The sequence below is a fragment of the Emydura macquarii genome, unplaced genomic scaffold (genome assembly GCF_026122565.2).
Source record: "Emydura macquarii macquarii isolate MOO-44397 ecotype Brisbane River unplaced genomic scaffold, CSIRO-AGI_Emac_v2 contig_2422, whole genome shotgun sequence".
NCBI lineage: Eukaryota > Metazoa > Chordata > Testudines > Chelidae > Emydura > Emydura macquarii.
This window is the reverse complement of record NW_027132559.1, coordinates 31,457,925-31,482,726: the sequence shown is the minus strand read 5'-3', so window position 1 is coordinate 31,482,726 and position 24,802 is coordinate 31,457,925. Positions and strand designations below refer to the sequence as shown.

Below are 24,802 nucleotides of genomic sequence, written 5' to 3'. Positions count from 1 at the left end.
GACCTAAAAACAGATATGGAACTTATCCAACCACCATTTGAAAGCAGCTCTTTATGGCCAGCTGAGATATACAAACCACAGGGAATGAATGACACGGATGTAATTTGCAGGCCTTGTTCAAATAGAAACCTCAGTAAAAACAGCTAATTAATAGATGATTGAACCCGAAAGTCATGTTTCTGACTTATTGAATTTGGCTACACTCCTTACACACACACACACACACACACACACACACACAATATATCTATTGAGGGATACTTTAATAGCATTAAAAGACAAAAACAGCTTTCTATTTTTTAAAAAAATTTATCAGTGAGACAATAAGAATCAATTAACTTCCAATACCATAATTCATACATGAATCTTGGAAACAATACACCAAAGAATGCATAATAGCATGTCTGTCAGGACACTAACATGAGTTTTACAACAGTGACACAAAACAGGGACAACAGGAGACATTACTGAAGCTGCCACTTTTCCATGCTCTAACAGCCTCCCTTGTAAATACGAAGGATCAGATCATCATCGGGTGTAAACTAGTTTAGCTCCATTGAAGTCAATGGCAATATTCCAGTTTAGGATCTGACCCTGAGTTTTGCAGCAATACCAGATATCCAGATGGGAGGCAGAATGCAGTTACTACCTCTTCATTTCAAATACTTACGTAGCTTATTAATTGCCTTCTGTTAAAACAAGAAGTTGTCAAAGTTGTCAAATTCCTTGTGCAGGATGAGCCAGGTTTCAGCTTATATTACTTTCCATATTACCAAAACCAGGAAAGACTTGAAAAATCAAGGCTTCTTTTCACTGAAGTTGGATTTTTTTTCTTTTTTTTTAAATTGAAACAGACTGTCATCTCCTTTGCCACATTAATTACCACTATTCTGATTCTTCTACTTAGACTGTTTAAATGATGATGACAAAAGGATATGCAAGAGTAGTATTATAGATATTTATATACAGTCTTGGAAGGCTCTGCTGATGTTCAATTAAGTAAACAGATAATGCTAAATTATATATATATATAAAGGGTAGGGCTCTTGATTGGTGTAGCCTTAGTTAAGCCAACAGAGAGATGAAGGGCACTTCAAGCCTCACAGATCTGTAACAGTTAAACCATTTTCCAAAAACAGTACTAATATTTCTCAGTAAAAAACCATGGAAATTCAAATATTTGACTTGAGGAAAACAGTGCTGTGGAGAACCAAACAAATCAATTCACATTACAAATAATTACTGCTGCTAATGTAAAAACTAGTCAAAGAGACTAGTTCTCATAGACAAAACTAAAGTGAGGAATAAAATTGTGTATATACAACATACTATATATATTACCAAAAAAAAAGTAAATTGTAGGAGGCTCTCTTTAAATCAAAGTAGTACATTTAACAGTGATGGGCTCTTCAGATTTAAAACATTACATTAGCTTGACTAGATTTTTTTCTGTAATTTTCTCATAGTCCTGGGAAGTTTATTTCTTGGCTTGTTGATACTTGGTTTCTTACTCCCTGCTAAGAAAATAAAAGAAGCGGAGTTAGGAAAAATAGTCTGACAGAGGATCATCATTCCTCACTTGCTTTTCCCATCATGTTTATTATAGCAGTCACACTGATAACAGCTGTAATTGAGGTTGCAGAACATTTTCCATTATAAAACTCCCTGTTTACGTATGTTCTAACCTTTCCATAACATTCACCTTTGGGTCTGAAATTTTCCTCGACTGTTCTTAAGAAACAGTCTGGAAAGAACTAACAAAATCTCTTCAGCTATTTTTAAATTATGGGAGGAAAAATACATTTTCTCTGTTAGAAAAAAAAATGGTAACCACATTTCTTTGAACAGCAATAAAGCAAACAGAGCCAAAGTTTAAAAATTTAACTTTTTGCAAGTTAAAAAAAAAAAGGGTTTTGATTTCACAAAGTTCAAAGCATTTGAAAACTGCATACTGACCTGGTACAGTCGGTTTGTTTTCGTTAATTCAAGAAGAGCACAGTAAAGGCCAAACCCAAATCCCATTAGGGGTTTTTCCATTGACTTTAGTAGACTTTGGATCAGGCCTTTACAGAGCATATGTGAGCAGGGCTTGGGAAATACACAGTTTTCCAAAGTGATCAAGAGACTTTTCCCTAGTGCTTCTTTTTAATTTGCATCCATATGCCCAAAGGCCAGTCCTCAGCCCCTTTGCTTCCATCCCAAATTCTCAATTTTGAGGGTTTTTTAATTATTGAAATTAATCAGGTGCTTTTTCTTTACACTGCCTGGAGTGCTTAAGGCCATAGATCAGTTTGAACAGCAGATATTTATTCAAAGGAAAGAAAAAGTCACCACAACTTGGGACACAACAAGGTGACAGAAGAGTTGCCTGGGGGAGCCGAAGGTGCTTAAACTGCCTAAAAGTTGCCTGTAATAGCAGTGTCCCAGTCTATACACTACAAAGGTATGGAAATGCACACATGCACTGCAGTACAAACTGACCCTAATCCCCTTTGGCTGGCAAGTGTCTGTTGAATCTCAAAGTATAATTTGCTGAAGAGGCTGCTTTGCTTCTCTTGGATTTTGCCAACTAGTGTCTGTGTGTTATAGAACTCATGACATTTCTTTATTCTTTTTTTCCCCTGCTTAAAGAACCTTACAGAATTAATGCAATGTTAACAGGTGCCAACGAGCTCTCAAAGGGTAAAAGTTAAGGCTGAATTTGCAACCTTATCCCTGTCTTTTTGTGTATATCCATCATAATGCCATCTTACTATTTTTATAAAGAAAGCAGGATATGGCTCCCTGCCTCAGTTTCACCATCTGCACACTGGTGATAATAACACTGATCCCAAACTGTTGGGAGTGTAACATTTGTAAAGTGTGCTGGGAATGAAGAGCTTTGTATAAATGCTAACTAATGTGTACATTTTAAATAGTTAAAGAATAAAAATCTTACCTTTCTTGCAGATATTATAACAATCTTTTTGGCTAATGAAGTTATTGGCATTTCCACCACATCCCGTATAGCTGAACTCCTCACATGATTTACTCTTTGGGTTGTAGTAATAGCGGGTCACAGAAGATGAACACAATCCTTCATCCTTTGGGCTATAGCATAACAAGGGACCAGCTTAAAAAAATAAATAAAAAGAGAGCTAAATTACTGTAATGTTCAGTACATCTGACTTGTTAAATGTAAAACAAAATTTGGGGACAATCCTGCTCCCATTGAAATGGTGGATGTTACCACTGTCTCAGTAGGATAGGCTTCTTACACTCCCCAGCAGTAGACCATATACTCATCTACTACTATATAAACAGCCCTTACACAGTCACATTGCATGTGAGATTCAGCAGCTTTCTCCAGACACAGTGCTGTGTATTTGATATATATGAATAATTTGGGGCCATATCCTACTTCCTTACAGCTATTTATATAGGAATGACTTCAATAGGACTACTTCTGAATAAGAAAGGCATAGTTTTGTCCTTAATCCTTTCACTGATGTGACAAGTACAGCATATAACTAAATAACTTGTATAAAAAAAATCATTTAAAAAAAAGTCAGGTCAGGTTTTGTCTTACCAAAATTGTGCTTTTGTTACTGGTGATATTCCTTAGATGTACAAGAAATAAACTAAATTAGTTACTTTTCACTCAAGAAAAATTTTTGCCAATTCTTCCATGAACCAAAACTAAATGTCATGATGAATGTTGTGATGGCTGGTGATTCATCTAATGTTAGTTTTATGCATCTGATATATATTTGGGGTTCTACTACAATGTTTAGATATAGTTATCTGCTTACAGTCACAATATTTCTTCTTTGAACATCAGACCCAGAGACAATGAAGAGTCACATCTCAAAAAGCAAAGAACTTTTATGGAGAGTTAAAATGAGTGCCAAAAGCAAATAGCCCGACAGCATCTCTCAGGTCGTTAATTTTAGCAAGGCATTCTTTCCCTGAACTTCCAGCATCGCCCACCTAAAGCCCAGCAACCACTGTTACACTGAACTATAGCAACATGGACACAACCAAATTTTGCCCTCAATTACACCTCTACAGTCTCTCAGAAGTGAAAGCGTTGCACGGATGGAACGACTGAGCAGGATTCAGTTTGAAACAAAATATTTTTAGATTGGTGGTTTTACCCTTTAAGTAACAGACAGTTGAGGTTGATGATACCTGAAATTGCATACACAAAACTGACATGCACAAGACGTGCTCAGAAACATTTTATAGCCGTGAGCAAATATCTGACTTGAAGCAGTAAAGGCAAAGCCTACTTTAAGAGGTCTTCATAGGTAATAAGAAAAACAACATTTGTACTGATGAACACCATCTTTTTTATTGAGATCACATTAAAAATAAGTTATTTTACTAGAATGTTGGAGTAATCATTACTTTTCTTAGGCAAGCAGTAGTCCACACAAGAATCTTCATCTTGGAAGTTGTTATCATTTCCATAGCATCCACCATAGATAAATTGCTCACACTTCATTGAACTTAGGTTGAAGAAATATCTTTTTAGGTAACCTCTGCATGGTCCTGGATCAGCCTCCAGTCTGCATATTTTGGGCACTTCTACAATAAAGAGCATTTAAACATTAATGCACAGTTAGGCTAAAATTTATGACATCTTTCTGACATGCAAAGATACAAGTATCTCTCTTAAGCATATTGGCAGAAGTTAAATGATTATTCATTGTTAAAATACGAAATTAGACAGCATCTAGTGAGTTAGATGGAGTTTTAATGCACAATGCATTTCTTAAAAACATGGGGGATAGCAGATAATGAGCGCCAAAAAGAAGGCAGGCAAATACCTCCACGCATCTCAGGCCTTTCCTCGGAGGAGTGATTTTATTGGTTTAGCCAACAAAGCCCTAAGAAGCCTCTATTCAATGGGAGTTTTATCCTAGCTAGGGTTGCAAGATCAAGCCTAGTATTACCAGTGCTGTTACAGCTGTCACTGGCAACAAGATAAAGCCAGAAGAAAAAGCAGCTGAAAAAATCCACCGACTAAGGAAAGTTCCAGAGGGGTAGCCATGTTAGTCTGTATACAGCAAAAACAACTTAAGTTCTGTAGCACTTTAAAGACTAACAATTTTAATTTCAGCAGGCATAAGCTTTCGTGAGCCTCAGCTCACTTCCTCAGATTCAGTTGATAGAAATGATACAGCAAAATAGGAAACAGAGAAAATATATAGAAGGCAATATTTACATATCCAAGGGCATAGATAACAATGGGGAAGCTGGGTACTTGAGGCTTGATGACAACCATTGAGTAGGAGGTGAGAATGGGTCATCCGAGCAAATTACTTCTTGTAATGAGAGAGCCATTCCAAATCCCTGTTTAAACCCAGTTTGAATGTGTCAAGTTTGCAGATAATTTCTAACTCAGCAGTTTCTCTTTCAAATCTGTTTTTGAAGGTTTTTTTGGAGAAGTATAGCAACTTTCAGGTCAGCGACTACAGGACAGACCCAACAAAGAAAACAAACAGAACACCACTGGTCACCACCTACAGTCCCCAGCTAAAATCTCTCCAACATATCATTAAAGATCTACAACCTATCCTAGCAGATGATCCGTCTCTTGCTCAGGCAGTGGACGGCAGACCCATCCTGGCTTACAGACAGCCCCCAACCTGAAGCAAATACTTACCAGAAACCATACACCCTACAAAAAATCCAGTCCAGGAACTAGCCCTGTAACAAACCCCGTTGCCAACTCTGCCCACACATCAACTCTAGTGACAGCATCACTGGTCCTAACCACATCAATCACACCATAAGGGGCTCATTCACCTGCACATTCACTAATGTTATATATGCCATCATGTGCCAGCAATGCCCCTCTGCCATGTACATTGGCCAAACTGGACTATCGCTACGCAAAAGGATAAATGGACACAAATCAGACATAAAAAATAATAACATCCTCTGTCGCTGACCTGAAAGTTGCTGTACTTCTCCAAAAAAAAAAACAAAAACAAAAAAAAAAAACTTCAAAAACAGACTTGAAAGAGAAACTGCTGAGTTAGAAATTATCTGCAAACTTGACACATTCAAACTGGGTTTAAACAGGGATTTGGAATGGCACTCTCATTACAAGAAGTGATTTGCTCTGATGACCCATTCTCACCTCCTACTCAATGGTTGTCATCAAGCCTCAAGTACCCAGCTTCCCCATTGTTATCCATGCCCTTGGATATGTAAATGTTGCCTTCTATATATTTTCTGTTTCCTATTTTGCTGTATCATTTCTACCAACTGCATCTAAGGAAGTGAGCTGAGGTTCAGGAAAGCTTATGCCTGCTGAAATTAAAATTGTTAGTCTTTAAAGTGCTACAGAACTCAAGTTGTTTCGACTAAGGAAACTTTCACCTGAGCTTCATGATGTGGAGATTTGAGAAGGCCTCAGACCTGAGAGCTACTAGCTCATGCATCATTTTGGTTCAAGTGATAAAACAAATACATGGAAGCTACAACTTTCATTAAGTTATGTCGCTGAGAGGAAATGCTTTTTAAACATAGAATTTGATGTCTATGCCTTCAACTTTATGAAGCAGCAGATGTTGATAGAATTCAACCATTTCCAGAAGTTCAAAAGGAAGCTTTTAGTCAAGGAAATAAGTACTCCACAGGCCTGGCTGCAGGGCATAGTAAAAGTTTTAGTAGTTCAACCATGCAAAGGAGCCATAGAAATGTTAGAGAGAATTAAGAACATGGGACTCTCTGACCCTGTTGAGCTAATAGGCTCCTAAGCATCCACATAAGAATGACTAAGTAGATGGACTGATGGGCTGGGGGATGAAAAACAATCAGTAGTCTGCTTCCTTCAGTGCAAATCGGGGCAGTGAACTATTAACCAACCGGGCAGGATATAGAAGGTGTCCCAGGATGCTCACACCAATTCTGGAGTGAGGACCCCAGTGTCTAAAGAAAGGGAGGGGGAAATGACTTACTCTTGATCATCCAGCAGCTTTTCTCACAGCTTTCCAAGCTTCCGAAGTTGTTGGCATTGCCCTTGCAGCCCCCATAAGTGAACTCCTGGCATGTCTGAGTGTATCTGTCATAGTACCACCGCGGGATGAGAGCCCGGCAGGGACCTTCATCTGGGGGCAGCAAGCAGACTTCTTGGGCTTTAGCTGTGAAGAGAGACAGGCACGTTCAGGGTAAGTCAGCCGGCGGAGACCTATCCAGAGCCAACGGGCTGGGGGGTTTCCACGTGGACAGCTCTCAGCCCTAGCAGCGGGAGGGAAGAGAAGGAAGCGGAGCTAAACGCTGGGAGAAGCGGAGCGTGATCGTAGCGCCACGCGTGAATATAAAACGTGGGGAGCTGGCAGCGGTGGGAGCCAGCGCAAGAAGTCTCACCGGACAAACCGGGGTGGAGGGAGCCTCGCTCCTTTGCCGAGGGAACAAAGAAGGCCAGGAAAGCCAGGCTGAGCGGGGGGAGTCGGGTACCTCCGCGGTTACCTGCTGGCGCATGGGGCTCCCCCAGCACCTGTCCCAGCACAAGCAGCAGCGAGCCCAGCGCAAAGCAGCTCCAGAGGCTAGAAGACGAGCTCATTGTCTGCGGTCCAGCCACGCCGGGGAGGGAGACGCTGAACAGAGCCCGAGGCGCTCCTGCCGCAAGGCAACAGGACTGGAGAGCGAGCGGGCGCTTGTCCTCCCCTGCCCTGCCCCATCTCTGCCCCTTATATCCGCCGAGAGAGCATCACCTCCGCCCCCGGCGCGGGTCCGCGGAGCGCGCATGTGCTCGGGGGTGGCGGGGCCCGGCAGTCTGATTCACGCGCAGCCCTGGACAGGGGGCGGCGAAGGGCAGCTCCCCCAGCCCGCAGCGCGTCACGCTGGCTCGGCTACCGCGTTCCAGGGGGTCATGGCCAAGTCCCAGGACGGAGTAACTGCAGGGAAGGCAGACCAGGGGCGGGGACTCCGGGTTCGCTCAGCTCGGGGCACACCTAGGGGGAATGGGACAGAAAAGAACATTTACAAATTGCTCGAGTGAGCCAAGAGTAGCGCATCAGGGATCCGGGTGAGTGGCCAAGGCTTTAAACCCCCTGAGCAGTACAGGGGAGGCACCGTTGCCCCCGCAGTTAAAAGAAGCTGCATCATTAATCAGGGTAGGCAATAATCTGCACACTCAGTGCTGGGGAGAAGGATGATTCTCTCCTCCCTCCTCCCCCCCCCCCGAATTGTCCTGGTCTGATGATCATTGTAATAAGAAAAGTGGAAGACTTCAGAAGATCCACTGATACGGGCCCCGCCTCTCTTAACTTTCCTTTTCAGCTACCATCGTGGTTAAATCGTTAAGTGGTATTGTTTCATTTGATGATGCAAAAGCTGCGTATCCCATTAAAGCCGGATTGTGGTGACTGTGGATGACTGTACTAACTGTTAGCAGGAACAGCTCACTTTTGTCCTGGCTTAGTTTGTACTAAAGAAAAAAAATGAGTAAAAGTTTAGAAAGGGAAATTGGTGGCTGCTGGAAAAGTAGATGCATGGTTGACCTTTAGGGTGCTGCTCGCAAGGAACTCCAACTGTTTAGTTTATCACCAAAAAAATGGGGGGTGGAGGAGCTTGAACACAGTCTATAAGGACCTACATAGGGAAGGGAAATTTAATGATAGAGGGCTCTTCAATCAAGCAGACATAGACAACAAAATCCAATGGCTGGAAGTTGAAGCTAGACAAATTCAGACCAGAAATAAGGTGCAATTTTTAGCAGTGACCATTAACCATTGGAACAATTTAACAAGGGTTGTGGTGATTTCTCCATCACTGCAATTTTTAAAATCAAGATTGAACGTTTTTCTAAGAGTTTTCCTTTAGTCCAAACAGGAATCAATATAGGGAAGCACAATGGGGTCCCTTATGGCCTTATAATAATCTATGCAAATTACAATGAAGTTGACAATTTAGAGCAACTCTGTCTAATATTATAGGGCTGTAGCCTCTGCATTTCTCTGCAACATTTCAAAACACTTTGCAAGGAAAAAAGTAACCCATGAGAGTTGTATATGGTGAGTAATTTTTAATGTCAAAAGGAGGCATCAGAGAGCTTTTAACCACTTGCACATATACCCAGTTATAGCTTTGAATTAAGGTATATTCTATAACATATATAGATCTACGTTAAGGGAGTCCATCCTGTCCTGGCAGAGGATTAGCTCAATTGTCTAGTAGAGCTTTTCATCTTTAGAGTTTACCATTACATGTAGACCTTTCATTAACTAACTTTTTCTCCAGATTGAGTACTTTAGTTGAGACAAGAATAATAATAATAATAATAACCCTCTAGAAAACAAATAACTCTATCCTTTGATCTTCCTCTGTTGTCCTCCTCTTTTCCCTCCCCTCACTCCTTCTTTAATTGTCATTCTTCCTGTTCTATGTCTACCTTAGATGACTAGATCCTTGGAGCAACAAGGACTCATCATTTTTATTTGTTTGCAAAGTGCCATGTACACATACAGTCTGTATAAATATGCCTTTGGTGTATTCTAGTGTATTTGGGCACCTTTGATGTATTCTAGTGGTTCTCAACCTATTTACCATTGTGGGCCACATATGCATCTCTCTGTTATGTGGGCCGCATCCACACAATATATATATACTACCAGTATGGCACTACTATCCGTGGGCCACAGCTGTGTGCTGATTGGGCCACACTCAGCCCATAGGCCGCATGTTGAGAACCACTGATGTATTCTAATAATCAACTTTTCAACAATGGAGGATATGCAGTCTAAACTTAATACAAGAAATGTTTCAGAAAGGGGGAAAAGCAAATAATAGAAGCAAACTCACAAAGAGCTCCATAAACTATGTGGCTTGTTGGAAAATATGAACAACACTTTCTCCCTATTCTTCATTCTAATCTTTCTATCATCCATCTATACTCACTCTTTAAAATATATGCTTTAAGTTTTATATCTATTTTTACACACACACACACAATCAAATTGCTAAGGAATAAAAGAACTGGTTAGTGACAGAGACCAAATACCTAAATACAATCTGAGCTGTTACCAGAAGGACACAACTGTCATGTTCAGTAATCCTGTTACTGAGACCGTTAATAACCGATGTCCTGGTGTTAGTTGAGTATTGGTAGCATCAGATGTAATGAAACTTGGATCCCTCAAGTGCAAGCACACCTTTTCCATTTCTTGCAAAGTCAAAATGTCATTTTTCTAATATTAAATCAGTTGAGACTATGTTAAATGTGACTAGACTGATGTTCTTTAGAATGAATCACATTTGGTTAGAATTGAAAATAATTCTAATATCATTTTAAACATAAACAGCAAAATGAATGCAGCCACACAAACATCAACTTTCACTTCATATAATCATAGAAGATTAGGGATGGAAGGGACTTCAGGAGATCATCTAGTCCAACCCCCTGCTCAAAGCAGGACCAACCCCAATTAAATCATCCCAGCCAGGGCTTTGTCAAGTCACACCTTAAAAACCTCTAAGGATGGAGATTCCACAACATCCCTAGGTAACCCATTCCAACCACCCTCCTAGTGAAATTTTTTTTCCTAATATCCAACCTAGACCTCCCCCACTGCAACTTGAGACCATAATGCCTTGTTCTGTCACCTGCCACCACTGAGAACAGTCTAGGTGCATCCTCTTTGGAACCCCCTTCAGTTAATTGAAGGCTGCTATCAAATCCCCCCTCACTCTTCTCTTCTGCAGACTAAATAAATCCAGTTCCCTCACTCTCCCTCATAAGTCATGTGCTCCAGCCCCCTAATCATTTTCATAGCCCTCCACTGGACTCTTTCCAATTTATACACATCCTTCCTGTGCTGGGGGGCCCAAAACTGGATACAGTATTCCAAATGTGGCCTCACCAGTGCCAAATAGAGGGGAATAATCATTTCCCTCAATCTGCTGGCAATGCTCCTACTAATGCAGCCCAATATGCCATTAGTCTTGTTGGCAAGAAAGACACACTGTTTACTCATATCCTGCTTCTTGTCCACTGTAACCCCCAGGTCCTTTTCTGCAGAACTGCTGCCTAGTCAGTCAGTCCCCAGTCTGTAGCAGTGCATGGGATTCTTCCATCCTAAGTGCGGGACTCTGTACTTGTCCTTGTTGAACCTCATCAGATTTCTTTTGGCCCAATTCTCCAATTTGTCTAGGTCAGCGGTTCTCAAACTTTTTAAATGGAGCCCTCCACCCCCTCATGGACTTTTGTCTAACAATTGCTGCTCCCTTTTCCCCCAATCCCCTCCCCCTACTTTCAGAAAAAAAATAGGGCCTACATATCATAGGCAGAGTTTGACTGCTTAATTTGGGGGAGCAAGGGGTAGCAGCAGATCCCCCACAGCTCCAGAGCCCGATGTGACCTGCCAGAGAAAATGGCGAAGGTGGGGAATTACACCTCATAAGGATTCTCCTCAGGCAGCAGCGTGGACGCAGCCGCTGCTTCTGGGAGCCTGCGGAGCAGCAGCAGCGGGGGGGCTGCTGCTGCGGGAGGTGGGTGACAGTGGTGTCTGCAAGGAGCAGCGCTCCGACTGGAGATGAAAGCAGCTGCGCAAAGCACAGAGCATGGAACTGGACCAGCTTTGTCCCCCGCTCCACCAGGAGTGCTGGGCACGCCACCTGCAACAACCTCCCTCAGCCTCCACTCCCCTCCTAAGGGTCCCCCACCCCCAACACCTGCCTGGGGCACCCATGTGAGGTGCTAGGGTCTCCATCGCCACCCTGCCCCATTTTCAGCTCGGCAGCCCTCACCCAGCAGGGGAAGACGGCTCCATCATCATAAGTTTGGGGGGCCATTTCCCTCCCAAACTCCACCCATGATCCATCTTGCTCCCCTTAGTGCAGCCTGCCCTCCAGTTTGAGAACTACTGGTCTAGGTCACTCTGTATCCTATCCCTACCCTCCAGGGTATCTACCACTCCCCCCAGCTTAGTGTCATCTGCAAACTTGTTGAGGGTGCAATCCACCCCATCATCCAGATCATTAATGAAGATGTCGAACGAAAACTGACCCAGGACTGACCCCTGGGGCACTCTATTTGATACCTGCTGCCAACTAGACACTGAGGCGTTCATCACTATCCATTAAGCCCAATGATCTAGCCAGCTTTCTATCCACTTCATAGTCCATTCATCCAACCAATATTTTTTAACTTGCTGACAAGAATACTGTATGAGACCATATCAAAAGCTTTGCTGAAGTTAAGGTACATCACATCCACCACTTTCCTCACATCCACAGAGTCAGTTATCTCATCATAGAAGGCAATCAGGTTGGTCAGGCATGACTTGCCCTTGGTGAATCCATGCTGACTGTTCCTGATCACTTTTATCTTCTCCAAGTGCTACAAAATGGATTCTTTGAGGACCTGCTCGATGATTTTTCTGGAGGCTGAGGTGAGGCTGACTTCCACCATCACACACACATAAATCAATGTTTAATTTAAACCTATCCTTTTCACTGCAGTGCAATTTTTAATCAACTGCGCCTTCAGTTCAATATTACAAGATATACAAAACATAGAAGTGTTCTTAATAAGAAGGAAGAGACTAATGAAATCACCATAGCAAATGGGCCTTAGGGTACTGTCTTGGAAAATGCACAGGGGAGGTGAAATCTTGCTTATTCACTGACGTCAGTAGGACTAGTCATATGCATAAGGTGAGTAAGATTTGCCTTCTTTGCTGGAGGCATTTTGGGAGATGGACTGGCAGGAACCATAGCTTTCCTGAATAGTATTCACATTTGACATACCCATAAAAAGAAGATATTGAACAATTTCTTAGCTAAGTCCTCTACCAGTCTCACCCTAATGCACAGTTGCTTTTTACCTCTGACTGTAAAGGGTGATTAGTCCAAAGGTTTACAATATCCTATCATCCACAAAAAAAGTCAACATCCATCTCCTATGAATTCATGTAATGATGAGAGCACAACCAGCTGCATGAAAGATGGTTGCAAATGAGATAAGCAGAAGCTTTGTGAGGTACAAAGTGTGGCAGTGGTGATACAAGAAAATAGAATCACTGAGATACAGGCAGCAGGAGTGGTGCTGAGCAGTGCCTAGTAGTGAAAACCATGAGCTTGAATTTGATCCAGAAAGTAACAGGTATAGAGGTGATGAAAATGAGCAATGAGGAAAGGAATGTATTTTAGCAGCTACATTCTGAGGGGACTGATGGTGGACAAGGTAAAAATCAAATAGGCCAACAGAGAGGAGGAGGTTAAAGTGGTTGGAGCCAGAGAAGACTGAAGCCCTCAAAAAGCATTTCAGCAGCAAGACTCGAGGAAACGATGGATCTTGGACATTTTTTATAAGAGCTGAAAGGTGCATTGCTGGTAGGGGTGGGGAGAAGGTGAAAGGAAGCAAATATGACATCACAGTGTGCTCTCTTTGTTCCATGTGGTTACTTATCACCTGTCAGATGTCTTTGAGGACATAGCTTTATTTAGTGGAATGAGACATGACTGTCTGAATGTATTCTTAATTATATTACAGCAATAACCAGAGATACCTATCAGGATCCAGGATCCATTATATTACACACTGTAACAACACATATTAAGAGACAGTTTATGTCCCAGAGAATGTAGACTCTGAAGACAAGATACAGAAGTGGCTGTAAAAATGGTGATGGTTAGGAGGTAGGGAGGACACAATTTCTCTTCTGGGATGGTCCTCACCCAGGGGATGGTTGGTAGGGTAGCATTGTCTCTAGTGGTCAGGGGAGCCCAGGCTCTCCCACTCCACCAGACTCCAACCCATGGCCCTTTGAGAGTTATCAGTGATCTGACAATCAAGGGACCACGAAGGCTACCCTCCTTGGGCCACTTCCTATCACCTCCCCCCTTGCAATTGTCCCAAGGTCACCATCTGTTTTAAGCTGGTTTGAGGGTTGTCCACTCACACAAGGCATTTTCTGGCAGCTGTACGTAGCATGGTAGCTCTCTTCCTTGCTTAGGTGGTAACAGCCTCTTCCATCCGTATGGCCCACCCTCCTCAGACAGCTCAGTCCTAGAGCTTTCCCCTGCTGGGGTAGTCCAAACAAAGTAAAGGAGAATTAACAAAACTCAGAGTCCTTGTGGGAGGGAGGATGCTTCCCTCTCAGGCTGCTTCTGTAGCAGGTCCTCCCTTCAATCAGGGAGGGACCCTTGGGTAGTTGTCAGGGGGAGACATTTCCTACAGAGACATATTATGTCTGTGTTACTTATCTGTGTATCCATTCCACACTCATATCTCCAGACATGATCCTGATTTCCATTGGGCTGGGCTGGCAGAACTACTTTAAAAACTGGAACCCTTGCAAAGATAGCTGGCCATGCCCACAATCAGCAACGTGTCAAGCCTTCCAGAAGTGCTGTGCTCTAAAGCTTGTCTCTCTCACCAGTAGAAGCTGGTCCAATGGAAGATATTACTAACCCCCCCTTGTTGCTCTAATGTTGGGACCAACAGGGCTACAGCTACATTTAATTGGCTCCTCCTGCCTTTTGCTTGAGCCATTGTGCTGTTTATGCAAAAGGCTTTGCTTGGAAGGGGAAGAATGGTACTACCAGGGAGAAAACTGAGAGAGAGGGTAGGGGAATGGCAGGGCTGGATTTTAAACCATTCCACTCCATTAACTGGAAATACACCACACCCTTCTTCCCATGGAGTTTGCCACCCCAACCTTTCTCCATCCCAACCTTTCTCCACCTGCATCCCCAGCAGCCAGCAGAGAAAATAAAGTCAGCAGGAGCTCTAAATCTTCAAGGATTCTTTTGGTTTGACCAAAGGAAGACACTAATTCCTGAAACAAGAAGAATTTCAAAGAGAATCTCGTGGTCTTTTTCCAGCCCCTGCGCTGTGAACCAGAAACACTCTGGCTGCAACACTGTATTATACAGAGAGTCCATGTGCTGTCTTTAACCTCCCCCTAAGCTTTCCTCAACCGGCCTTGTAATTCGGTATCACCATGAATCTGGCACACAAAAGGGCCTGACATTTCCTTAGCAAATCTGTTTCCTCTCAAACGATGTGTGTTCTAAATATGTCTGGCTTCTTGCTTGTAGAGAAAGTATTCAGCACACACATCCTTTTTCCCAGCAGAGTCAGCCTTATTCACTTCCGTGCCTTGTTCTGTGTTACGCCCGTGATACTGCTCATAGCTGTCTTACTCTGTGTTAATATCAGATTAAATACATTGGGATTTCAGTGGATTGATCAATGATACCAGATCCCCCTTCCCCGTTACTGACCAGCCAAGATTACACACAAGCGTTTATACCTATTCACACAGCAAACGAGTGAATTGAAGGTTTGAATGGAGGGAAGGGGAGGGAAAAGTAAATCTTTGCGTGTTATTATATACATGTGCAGTGCCTAGTGTAAATGTCCGCTTGGTCAGGGTGGAAGGGTGGGGGTCAAACTGCTTGCTTTGATCGGCTTAGGAAGGCTTATGCTGCTGGTTTAAAACCCAGAAGTCGCGGGTGTGAGTAACTGGAGAAGTCTGGGGAAGGTGGATGAGAGAGTTTATTTGAGAGGAAGTTGTCACTTCAGGGAATCGGGTCAGCTTCGCCCGGGAAAACAGTAAGTCAAGTCCTTGGGGTGGGATGTGTGTGCGGGGGGGAGGTGAAAGGGTTTCTTTCGGGAATCGCTGGCTCCCATGATCAACTCTGTAGAGGATAACTCTGTCCCCTTCTCATACCTAGAAAATGCCGGCGATCAATATAGAGGACCTGAGTGAGAAGGATAAACTGAAAATGGAAGTTGAGCAGCTCCGGAAAGAAGTGAAGTTGGAAAGACAACCGGTGAGTTCCCCTAGGCTGCACCCTCCCCAACCCTCCGAGAGGGTGCGGCTGAAATAGCCCCACCGCCCTGGGAAGCAAGGTCCCCCGAGAAGCAGATTGGAGATGAGGTCCGGCTGGGGCTTAGTTCTCGGGAGGGGCATTTTGGAAGTTACTCCACTTCTTTTCAGCCTCAGGTTAATGACGCCTAAAACAACCTCTCAGGGGTGGGCACTGCAAGGTATGTAACAGCGTGGGGAAGGGTTTTCACGCCCCTGTGAAGCGCGGACCCTCTTTATGTGAGTGAAATGAGACATGCAGATAGATGTCTGCACGGTTAAACGAGCTGGTTAATTTCGCCTCCGATCATTGGCTCACTGCTGGGAGAAAAGGAGCAGACGCGCGATCTCAGACTGGGGAAGAGATTTCCTATACCAGGAGCTCTTGCTTCTTGCAGAAAGGTAGAGGTGGGGATTGAAGTCTGTCTCGGTAACAGAAGGGATGAAACAGACCTTGGGGCCGTCATCTCTTTATGTGTTTTTAAAATATACTTAACGCTCAATAACTTTTAGTGAGCTGTAGATTAGTTTCTCCCCCACGTAGTTTATTTTCTGCGGACTGTACCTGCTACCCTTCGTCACAGAAATCGGAGGCAATGCTAATGGAAACAAACAAGGAAGGAGGATCCAGACTCATGGAGGTTAAATGTGCGTGATATAGCCCCAGAAATGTCCCTGTAATTGTAAATAAAAAAAGAGGAGGAAAACACATTAACACGCTAATCATAGGGTGGCAGGGATAAATCCGGTATTCTCTGCTGCTAAAACCTACAGGATCAGCCAGATTGGGTGTGGTGCAGTTGGCACAGGGCAGCTGAACTGCTCTCTAAAGCGGAAATAAAAACAAGGAACCATTCAGAATTTTAAACTGTGGCATAAAATAGCCACTGTGGGCGGAAAAGTGGAACACATGACTTCAACCGAGGGATTTTTCCCCCCCCCTGAATTTGACCGGAAAATAGACATGTTGGAGATGTTCTAGAACACAAAATGATTTTGTTGGCTTCTAGAAGCCAAGTCCTATCATTCAAAACAGTCGTGGTAGCTAAAACAAAATTGTATAAACCAGTGGTTCTCAAACTCTGGCCGTCAGGGTTCTTTCTGGTGGCTTGTTCGGCTACCAGGCTGGACACAGAATGGCCTCGGAAGTTGGGAGGAAATCACCAAAGACTCTTCCTATTTGTGAAGTGGGCCACAGAAGGACAACAGAGAACTCTTGTTGTAGAACCATGGTCCATAAGGACTGATTCAAAAAGTAAAGATTTTTTTATTGTTGTTTCTGGCAATTCACTTTTACATGTGAAGTAGTATGCAGTCAACAGCGTGGGATGTATTTTAGCATGCACATTTGCTGTAGATGGACACTCTTAATCCATGGGCTTCAGATCTGCTCCTGTTCCCACTGGAGTCATTGACAAAACTCCTCCTGACTTCAGGGGGAAGAGGATGGAGCCCCGAATTTAATCCCGAATTGGACTACCCATATGTATAAAGTTACAGATGCTTAGCGGGCAGGTTTAGGGACTTCCTTCAGAAACAAAATATTGATGTCAGAGGTGTACTTTAGCCCATGAAATGGAAGTCAATGATTTTATTAGATTGATTATAGTTATGTATATCACAACAGCACCCAGAAGCTCCACTAGGATCGAGAGCCTCTTGCAATGTGTAAACACATAAGGACATCTTGTGCAATGTAGAGACGTGTAAGAATATCTGATGCCTGCCTCAAAAAGCATTGAAGTGACTAAAAAACACTCCAAAGGATGCACACAATCTAATTTGTTTAAAAAAGAATGGAAATTATTTTAAATAAATCAAATCTTTGGGAGAGTCTGAGACATTTAGGAGAATGCATAGTCCGGAACCCTCCATAATGCAAGCAGAGAGAGTGTCCCTCATCTTTATGGATGCACCCTGTGATACATTCCTGTAAATGTAAAAATGTCTTATACACTCCTAGCTTTTACATTCCTGTCCGTTACATTTCCCATTATTCACACCATTTTAAATGAGAAGTTTGTGCACATACAAAGCCACATCCCCTGCTCCTTTCCTGAACAAAAGCAAATATGCCTATCAAAGTTTCTTTGACTTCAGCTGAAGGCAAAAAAATCCCTCTTTATCACTTTGACTTAGTGTAGTGAAGAAATGTCCTTAAAAATTATCTCCCTGCCTGAATGAAAATACACTGATTCATACTTAAGAGGAATTTTTTCTCATAAGCAAAAAAGATACTCCTCTTCAATATCAAAACAAAATAAGCCCCCAGTCCTGCAAGTGCTTACATGCATGCTTTACCACCATGAATAGCCCCAACTGAAATCAATGGATCTGCTCATGGTAGTAAAGCTAAGTATGTGCATAAGAGTTTGCAGGAGGGGGTCCAAGTTATTAACCATGGGCCCTATGTTCCTCCCTACTGTGACTTAATCATAGGTTATGGGTAATTAGATCTTATTTGATACATTTAATGGCCAGTGGCAAACTTTGGGTTCTTTCTTACAGCCTAGGGCTTAACTTAATCGGTTAGAATCTCTCTATTGTAAGTAGGCCAAATGTATTGATTATGTTGTCATGACTATTCTACTTCTATTATATATAAGTTTTTATACCAGGCTCATCACCATAGTAGCTGAACATCTTCGGATAGTGCATTAAGCAAGGTGACTATGCACCTTTCATTTGTTGTTTGTTAGAAGCATGTGCTATGAAGTGTCTTGTTTTGGTAGAATTTGATTTGTTTGTTTGAGCAAAACACAATGAGGCTGGGGAGGTGCCCAAATCCACCAAAAAGAAGAAGAATTAGCCAGTGTCAAGTCTTCCCCTTCCCAGAGACAATAGTATCCCCTCCACCTTATGGCCTTTGCAGGGCTCTGTTGGAAGGGAGAGAGGAAAAAGCTGGGAAGCAGCAACTCTCAGATATGGAAGGTATCAGGGAAAAGTTGTTGCTTCTGTAGGTGAAGAAGCCATGTTGCTCTCAGGAAGAGGCAATCAGGCAGAATGAGGGATGCATAAACAAAGGGGATCTTGAGAATCTGTGGGATTTGCTGAAGGGGTGAGGAGACTGCTCCCTTGGCCTTCTCTGAAGGATTTCAAATCTCTCTCCCTTGAGAGAACACAGAGCACAGACATTTCTCTAGGAGTTTCCTCTCTTCTGTAGCTCTCTAAATTGAAAGGGAGACTATAGTATCATGTTAGCAGATCATGTTACTTTGCTATGTATATGTCACAGACTATCACACAGCATATTATATTATTTCATAACACAAATGAAGAACCATGGTACGCTTGAAAGGACAATGTGTTTTTCATAATTTTTAGGATGTTGTACTAATGTTGTTTATAATAACCCTTTGTAACCGATAAGTGAAATGTGCTTCCTTGTTGAATATTTTTTCTTCCATTCAACAAGCTTGTTATGGTAGGACTGCACCTGGCCTGTTGGCTTTTGTTATAATAGAAAAAGAGGCCACTGAACCATTTGTCTGGAAAAATGTGTAATGTTATATTGACTTTGAAAACAGAAATAAAAAATTGTTGAGTTCAAATACTACTGATTCTGCAGCAGGTGCCCACGAATACCATTGAAATCAATGTGATTTTTGTGTGATCCCAATTTAATTAAATTATTAGATTTTAGCTTTTTATTTTTATTTTGAAATCAGTGGAGGATTTTTATGTGCAGTAACTGCAGGACTAGGCTATGATATATGTTTTCACACAGAAGATTATGTGGAGATGCAATGTAATAGTAAATATCCTGGACACACTTTTGAGCTGTTGCTTTTTAAAAAATATATCTTAGCCAAAATTTTCAAAGGTGACTATTGATTTAGTAGTGCAACTTGAGATACTTTAAAAAGTCTGACTTTCAGAGGGAGAATGCTCAATATTTTCTGAAAATGAGGCTCCTAAACAATGTCTCATGTTGGACCTAAAGTATTGATGCACCCAGAATTACTAGTCACTTTTGAAAAATATGGCCTTTGATCTTATGAAGCATGCTTGGGAGGGGAACAAAGAGCATACCAAATAAACCATTTATTGACAGGTTCGGAAGAAAAAAATACATCTTACAAAACAGTAATGGGAAAAGAAAGAAATAAACTTGAATTTTAACATACTTTCAGTTTTAATAATGTTAGAGATTATTATCACACAAGTGCTTGTTTGTTTTTGTTTTAAATTCCATGCCTGTTTCTGGAGGTGCTCAGTAATCACATGTGGAGCACTTGCAGCATTACATCCTTTCTATATAATGTAAATATAAGATAGAGAAAAAAAGAATGTTATGAAATGAACTGTTGTCTTTTTATTCTAAGGGGAAAAGTGATTGCTATGTATAAAGCAGAACCTTATTTCTTCTCTTCTTTAAGGTGTCCAAATGCTCTGAAGATATAAAGAATTACATTGAAGAAAGATCTGGAGAAGATCCTTTGGTCAACGGTATTCCTGAAGACAGGAATCCCTTTAAAGAGAAAGGAGGCTGTGTCATTGCATGAGAGAAAAATCTGCATCTGGAACATACACTATTGTACCCGTAGTGAATAACTAGTTCGTCCTCAGTTCCATGGGTCCTTGTTGAACGAGTACTGTCAATGGATTAAAAACAACAACAATCTTAAGTGAAAATAGAATGAGAATCTTGTTTATTTCTTTATCGTTTTATATGATCCGATTATATCTCTCTACTCGATAGTACTTTGTCTTTTAAATAGTGTCCCCTAGAGGGGACAGCTATTTGCTTGATGTACTAATGGGCATTTGCTTCTAGTGTCTGGTTAGCTTGTTCTTTCTTGACTCCTGCGTTTCCTAGCTAGTTTTAATTAAAAAAAAAACCCCAACAACTCTTGCTTGTACCAACGCTTCAGTGTTACTCCAGAAACAGAGATGCAAAGAACGTGGTCCGATGTTTGCATGTGTGTTGAATGCGTGTGCCCCACCCTGGACTACCGAGGCAGTAACAGTTCAGATGATGCCTCTACGTGACGGGGGGACAGGTGGGAAGGTTAAAAGTCTTATCGAACCACGGTGCCAAACAAAAGAGAAAACATCTTTCAACCCCAAACTAAAAGGAACGGAGCAGCAGGCTGTGCCCCTGACACAGTCAGTCAGTCAGTCGGCCGGGGACGGGGCAGAGGGTGCTGTGCGCAGCGCCTTGTCCCCCAGTCCAGGCGGCGGCAGGGCTGCGCGCGCTGCTTTGCGAGGGCTGTCTACAGCCCCCTCCGCCCCTTCTAAGAGTCACGCGCCAAGCAAAGCTCCCAGCAGTGCAGCGCAGGTGACTCCCGCCAGCGTCCCCGCAGGCCGCCCGCGCGCTCCTGGCTGCTGCCGCTGTGCTGCCCTCGCCATGGCTCGGTGCTGGCCCGGCCTGCTGGCGCGCGGGCAGGGGGGCAAGTGGTGCTCCTGGCTGGCCGGCCCCGCTCGGTCCCAGCTGCGGGCGGGCAGCTGGAGCAGCGCTTCCGGGGAAGGAGACCACGTGCTGTATACGCCGGAGCATTACGCCTTGAGGGCGTCCCTGAGAAAGGTAGTGGTCTGGCCGGCGGCGCGGCCGAGACTGAGGGGCGTTTCCCCACGTAGCTCGGTCCCCTCTGGTACTTTGCAGCCAAGCCAGCGGCTTTGCGCTTATGGTGCCTAGGCGCAGCGGCGCCCCTGTGGCTGCCCAGCGGGGCCCCCTTCCTGTGACCCGACTCTCTCCACCCGCTCGGTCAGCTGTGCCTGTGCTTCGGCTGCCGCCACCCGCTCAGTGCGCTCCTCCTTGGCCCTCTCCTGCTGCCTCTCGAGGCCCCATGCCGAGCCTCTCTGGGTTTTGGGAGGCTCTTGCGGTGACCCCTTTGCTAGGGACTGGCAAGTCGGCAGAGGTACAGCTTTCTGAGCAGGATGGTTGGGGATCTATCCCAGCCCGCTGGCACCAGAGTCAGCTGGGAGGAGAAGAGAGGAATTAAGGGTGGCCCTGGAACTGGCAGGCTGGTGTGTAAGCCTGGAAAGTCCCTAATGTGCCCTATTCCAGTGAGGTGCCTAAATCACCTTGCCCTAAGACAGCTGCTAGTATCTTTGGTATGACGTCAGTTAAAATCACAGGTAGTTTAGTCTCTGCATTTATTGCAGGTTTGGTAAAATAACAAAGGCAATCTCACGTTAAAAGCAACGTTTCAGACACAGTTTAAAAACATTAGCAAAGCCATATTTTGTTCACATTCAGACATTCTCCATGTCATGTTTGCAACTTGCAAATTGTAGTGTTGTGAAAGAGACAGAAAGGATAGAGGCAAGACACCCAGCAGCTTCACTAGCCAAGTTGAAAGAAACGTACAAATCAAATTAGCAAACATAGTTGGGAAGAAAAGACATTTGATTTTTAAAACACAGATGATCTTAATATTTTTCAAGATTGTTAGAAAATAGGTAAGAAACTTCTGTAAAATACATCATTTTAAAATTACTTTCTTTGGAGACTGTGTATTAACAATATTGATCCAAATTTTTCCTTAAATAGTTCCACAGAAGTTAGCAGAGTTACAACAGGGGCAAATTCCGTTCCTTCTATCACAAGACAGAGATTTATTTTCCTCCAAGGACACATTTTGAAAAACATTAATTGATAAAACTCTTTAAGTGTTGCCTGTTATCAGCAATTATGTAATGTGGTTTAAATACAGTTTCAATCTGAGCTGTAATCTAGACAATACTAATAATCATCACTTAGCTTCATAGCCACACACAGTCCACCCTCAGGCCCTGGAGGCTACAGAGCTTTTCCTACTAATTATATTTGAAGGCTTATGGTTGGGATCCAACAGATGTGTGTGACTTTTAAACAGATCTTTCAAGACTCTGTGATTTGGATCAAGATTCCTTTGTTTTTGATTAATTTTAAAACTATTTAGATGTCCATACTTAAAAAGACACACACACACTCAAACAAGCTGTCATAATTTGACATTTCTGTTTATAATTAAAATCTCGATCTACTTTTGCACTAAGTAGACTGCACAGTGTTGCTTCAAATCTGCTCTCAACTGCATTACAAGGGCAAATTCTGCTCTTAGTTACATTTGTGTAAATTCAGAGTATTTCCTGTGACTGGAGATTATGGAATTACTTAGGCATTCAGTGGTGCAACTGAAATTAGAATTTGGCCCTTCACTTTCTGTTTAGTGTGAAATAAAGGATCTCTGTGAGGGGGGATTTGAGGAAGTGGCTATCAGCATGCTCTGTACCAAATAATCATTATTGTGAAGAGATCCTGGATTTAACAGCTAGTTAAAGCAACAGACATAGACATACTAATGGTTCTCTGACACTCAGATTCAGCACATTAAAAGTGTTGCAGAGAGTACTACTAAAATGCAGAACTGAGAACCAGGGTTTATGACCTGTGTGAAAGAGTGTGTATTGCCAAGAGCTGCTCTTTATAGTAAGAATGCTGTAGGTAAAATATAGATTTTTTTCTGAGTTCCTTTTAGGTGGCCTAAATTCTAATTTCTGGTTCAATTTTGATTTTCATAGGTACAAAAAGGTTAACTCATGAATAATGTACTGGTATTTGAAAAACAGTAGTGTCTCAGTCTCCTAATCCACTGAATTACAAATATTTTCCACGTGTGACGTTGGTTTAGAAATTACAGATTGGACCACCATCTTTCTCATCTGGAGCTGTTTCAATCCTCTTTATGCTGTAGGCTATCAACAACATGCAGTTTGCTTCACCATTCAAAGCGGAAGAATAATTTGAAAAATTCCTTGATACTTATATTATTTGCTATTTTCCTAAACATTTTCAGAATTATGTAATGGTCAGAATCTATTATGTATTATACCACTATATATGTATATAATAACGTAAATTTCATACTGTGTATCTGAACAGGATTGAATGGATGTTTTTGGTCTTTTAAATATGCACAGTGTATGCAGAGTACACTCCACAGGCAAACCAATAGTATCTTGATCATACTTCTTGTAATAGGGTCTGACCCTGAATTCCCGGCAAATGAAAAATTATTATTGAACTCAGAGAGAATATCAAGTGTGCAAGAAATATGGAGTAGGATCTCTTTTGTAAGTGCATATGGTATTCTTGAGAGGAATATTAAGGGACTATGTAAGACCAAATCGTCCATCAAAACAAAATAAGAGAGGAGCTTGTAATAGAATAATATTTTAAATGAATACAAAGTGACAACATAATGTAATTATGGCATCAGTGAGCTCAGTCTATTACCAAGTCACATGGTCATCACAGCCTGATATCTATACCAGTATCACAAGTAGAAGCTTGAACCACTTTTTCTATACTATGACCTACAAGGCACAACTGTCAAAATTGTTAGGGTTTATGATGGGAGGAGGTAGTATGTAGTGATGAAACACCATTCCTTTGCATTATATGTGTGAAACAAGTCCATCTTATGCTATGATTCCTGCCAGTGGATGATATTTCATTTGCTATGGGATTTTGTGCATTACTGGATGAGGTTAATCTTTCCAAATTCCTTTTAATTCTTAGTTCAGTGTCAGAAAAGACAGTTGAGCATGTTTGATTCGTGTTGTTTATTTTCTTTTCATTTTAAAAATACATCTTGTACTTCTGATGCTCAAACAGGAACGTACCATTGCCTCATTACTTTAACGGATGTTTAATTAGTGTCAGTATGCATGAATAATGCTAGCCCTCTTCCCCTGAGCTTTGTATATGTATGTGTTCATTGTATATAGTCTGTTGTGCCTTGATATCCATTCACATAAAGGGAAGATTTTTGTGTCTTGATTAATTTGTTTGTTAATACAAACATTAATATTATTATTCACTTAGACTGAACCCCCTGGGCCCTGCACAAAGCCAGAGTAAATTGACTATGCATAGACGAGGTCAGTAGGAAGAGAGGTGGAGGAATCCTTCTCCCCAATCTGTGAAGTGACAGCCTAGTAATTCGATAGCTGCTCCTGCAGCCTTAGGTTTGTAGTGATCCCCGCTGCAGATGGAGGGT

General features: G+C 42.3%; 3 protein-coding genes across 8 annotated transcripts in view; 2 read left to right on the top strand and 1 right to left on the bottom strand.

Annotated features, from left to right (window-relative positions):
- Positions 1 to 450: 450 nt before the first annotated feature.
- TFPI2 (tissue factor pathway inhibitor 2) lies at positions 451 to 7,969 on the bottom strand. Of its 3 annotated transcripts, none has more exons than XM_067562190.1 (5): positions 7,453 to 7,969; positions 6,954 to 7,136; positions 4,390 to 4,569; positions 2,939 to 3,112; positions 451 to 1,517 (listed from the first exon to the last, which is right to left on the bottom strand). In XM_067562190.1, exons 1-5 carry the CDS (start codon positions 7,556 to 7,558, stop codon positions 1,438 to 1,440), a joined length of 723 nt encoding a protein of 240 aa, XP_067418291.1. In that variant the 5' UTR covers positions 7,559 to 7,969; the 3' UTR covers positions 451 to 1,437. The 3 variants fall into 3 exon arrangements, with proteins under 3 accessions (XP_067418291.1, XP_067418292.1, XP_067418293.1); XM_067562191.1 differs by having other exon boundaries at positions 451 to 1,514; XM_067562192.1 differs by having other exon boundaries at positions 7,465 to 7,969.
- LOC137162406 (guanine nucleotide-binding protein G(I)/G(S)/G(O) subunit gamma-11) lies at positions 7,145 to 20,440 on the top strand. Of its 3 annotated transcripts, none has more exons than XM_067562195.1 (3): positions 7,145 to 7,163; positions 15,679 to 15,777; positions 20,192 to 20,440. In XM_067562195.1, exons 2-3 carry the CDS (start codon positions 15,682 to 15,684, stop codon positions 20,315 to 20,317), a joined length of 222 nt encoding a protein of 73 aa, XP_067418296.1. In that variant the 5' UTR covers positions 7,145 to 7,163; positions 15,679 to 15,681; the 3' UTR covers positions 20,318 to 20,440. The 3 variants fall into 3 exon arrangements, with proteins under 3 accessions (XP_067418296.1, XP_067418295.1, XP_067418294.1); XM_067562194.1 differs by lacking the exon at positions 7,145 to 7,163 and adding an exon at positions 15,130 to 15,284; XM_067562193.1 differs by lacking the exon at positions 7,145 to 7,163 and adding an exon at positions 15,437 to 15,556.
- A 130-nt stretch (positions 20,441 to 20,570) lies between these two features.
- Positions 20,571 to 24,802, top strand: part of LOC137162403 (probable acyl-CoA dehydrogenase 6) — a 114,681-nt gene continuing 110,449 nt past the window's right edge. For both annotated transcript variants that reach the window (XM_067562188.1, XM_067562189.1), the window contains exon 1: positions 20,571 to 21,339. In XM_067562188.1, the coding sequence (XP_067418289.1) occupies positions 20,725 to 21,339 (615 nt within the window). In that variant the 5' untranslated portion in view covers positions 20,571 to 20,724. The remainder of the gene's footprint in view (positions 21,340 to 24,802) is intronic.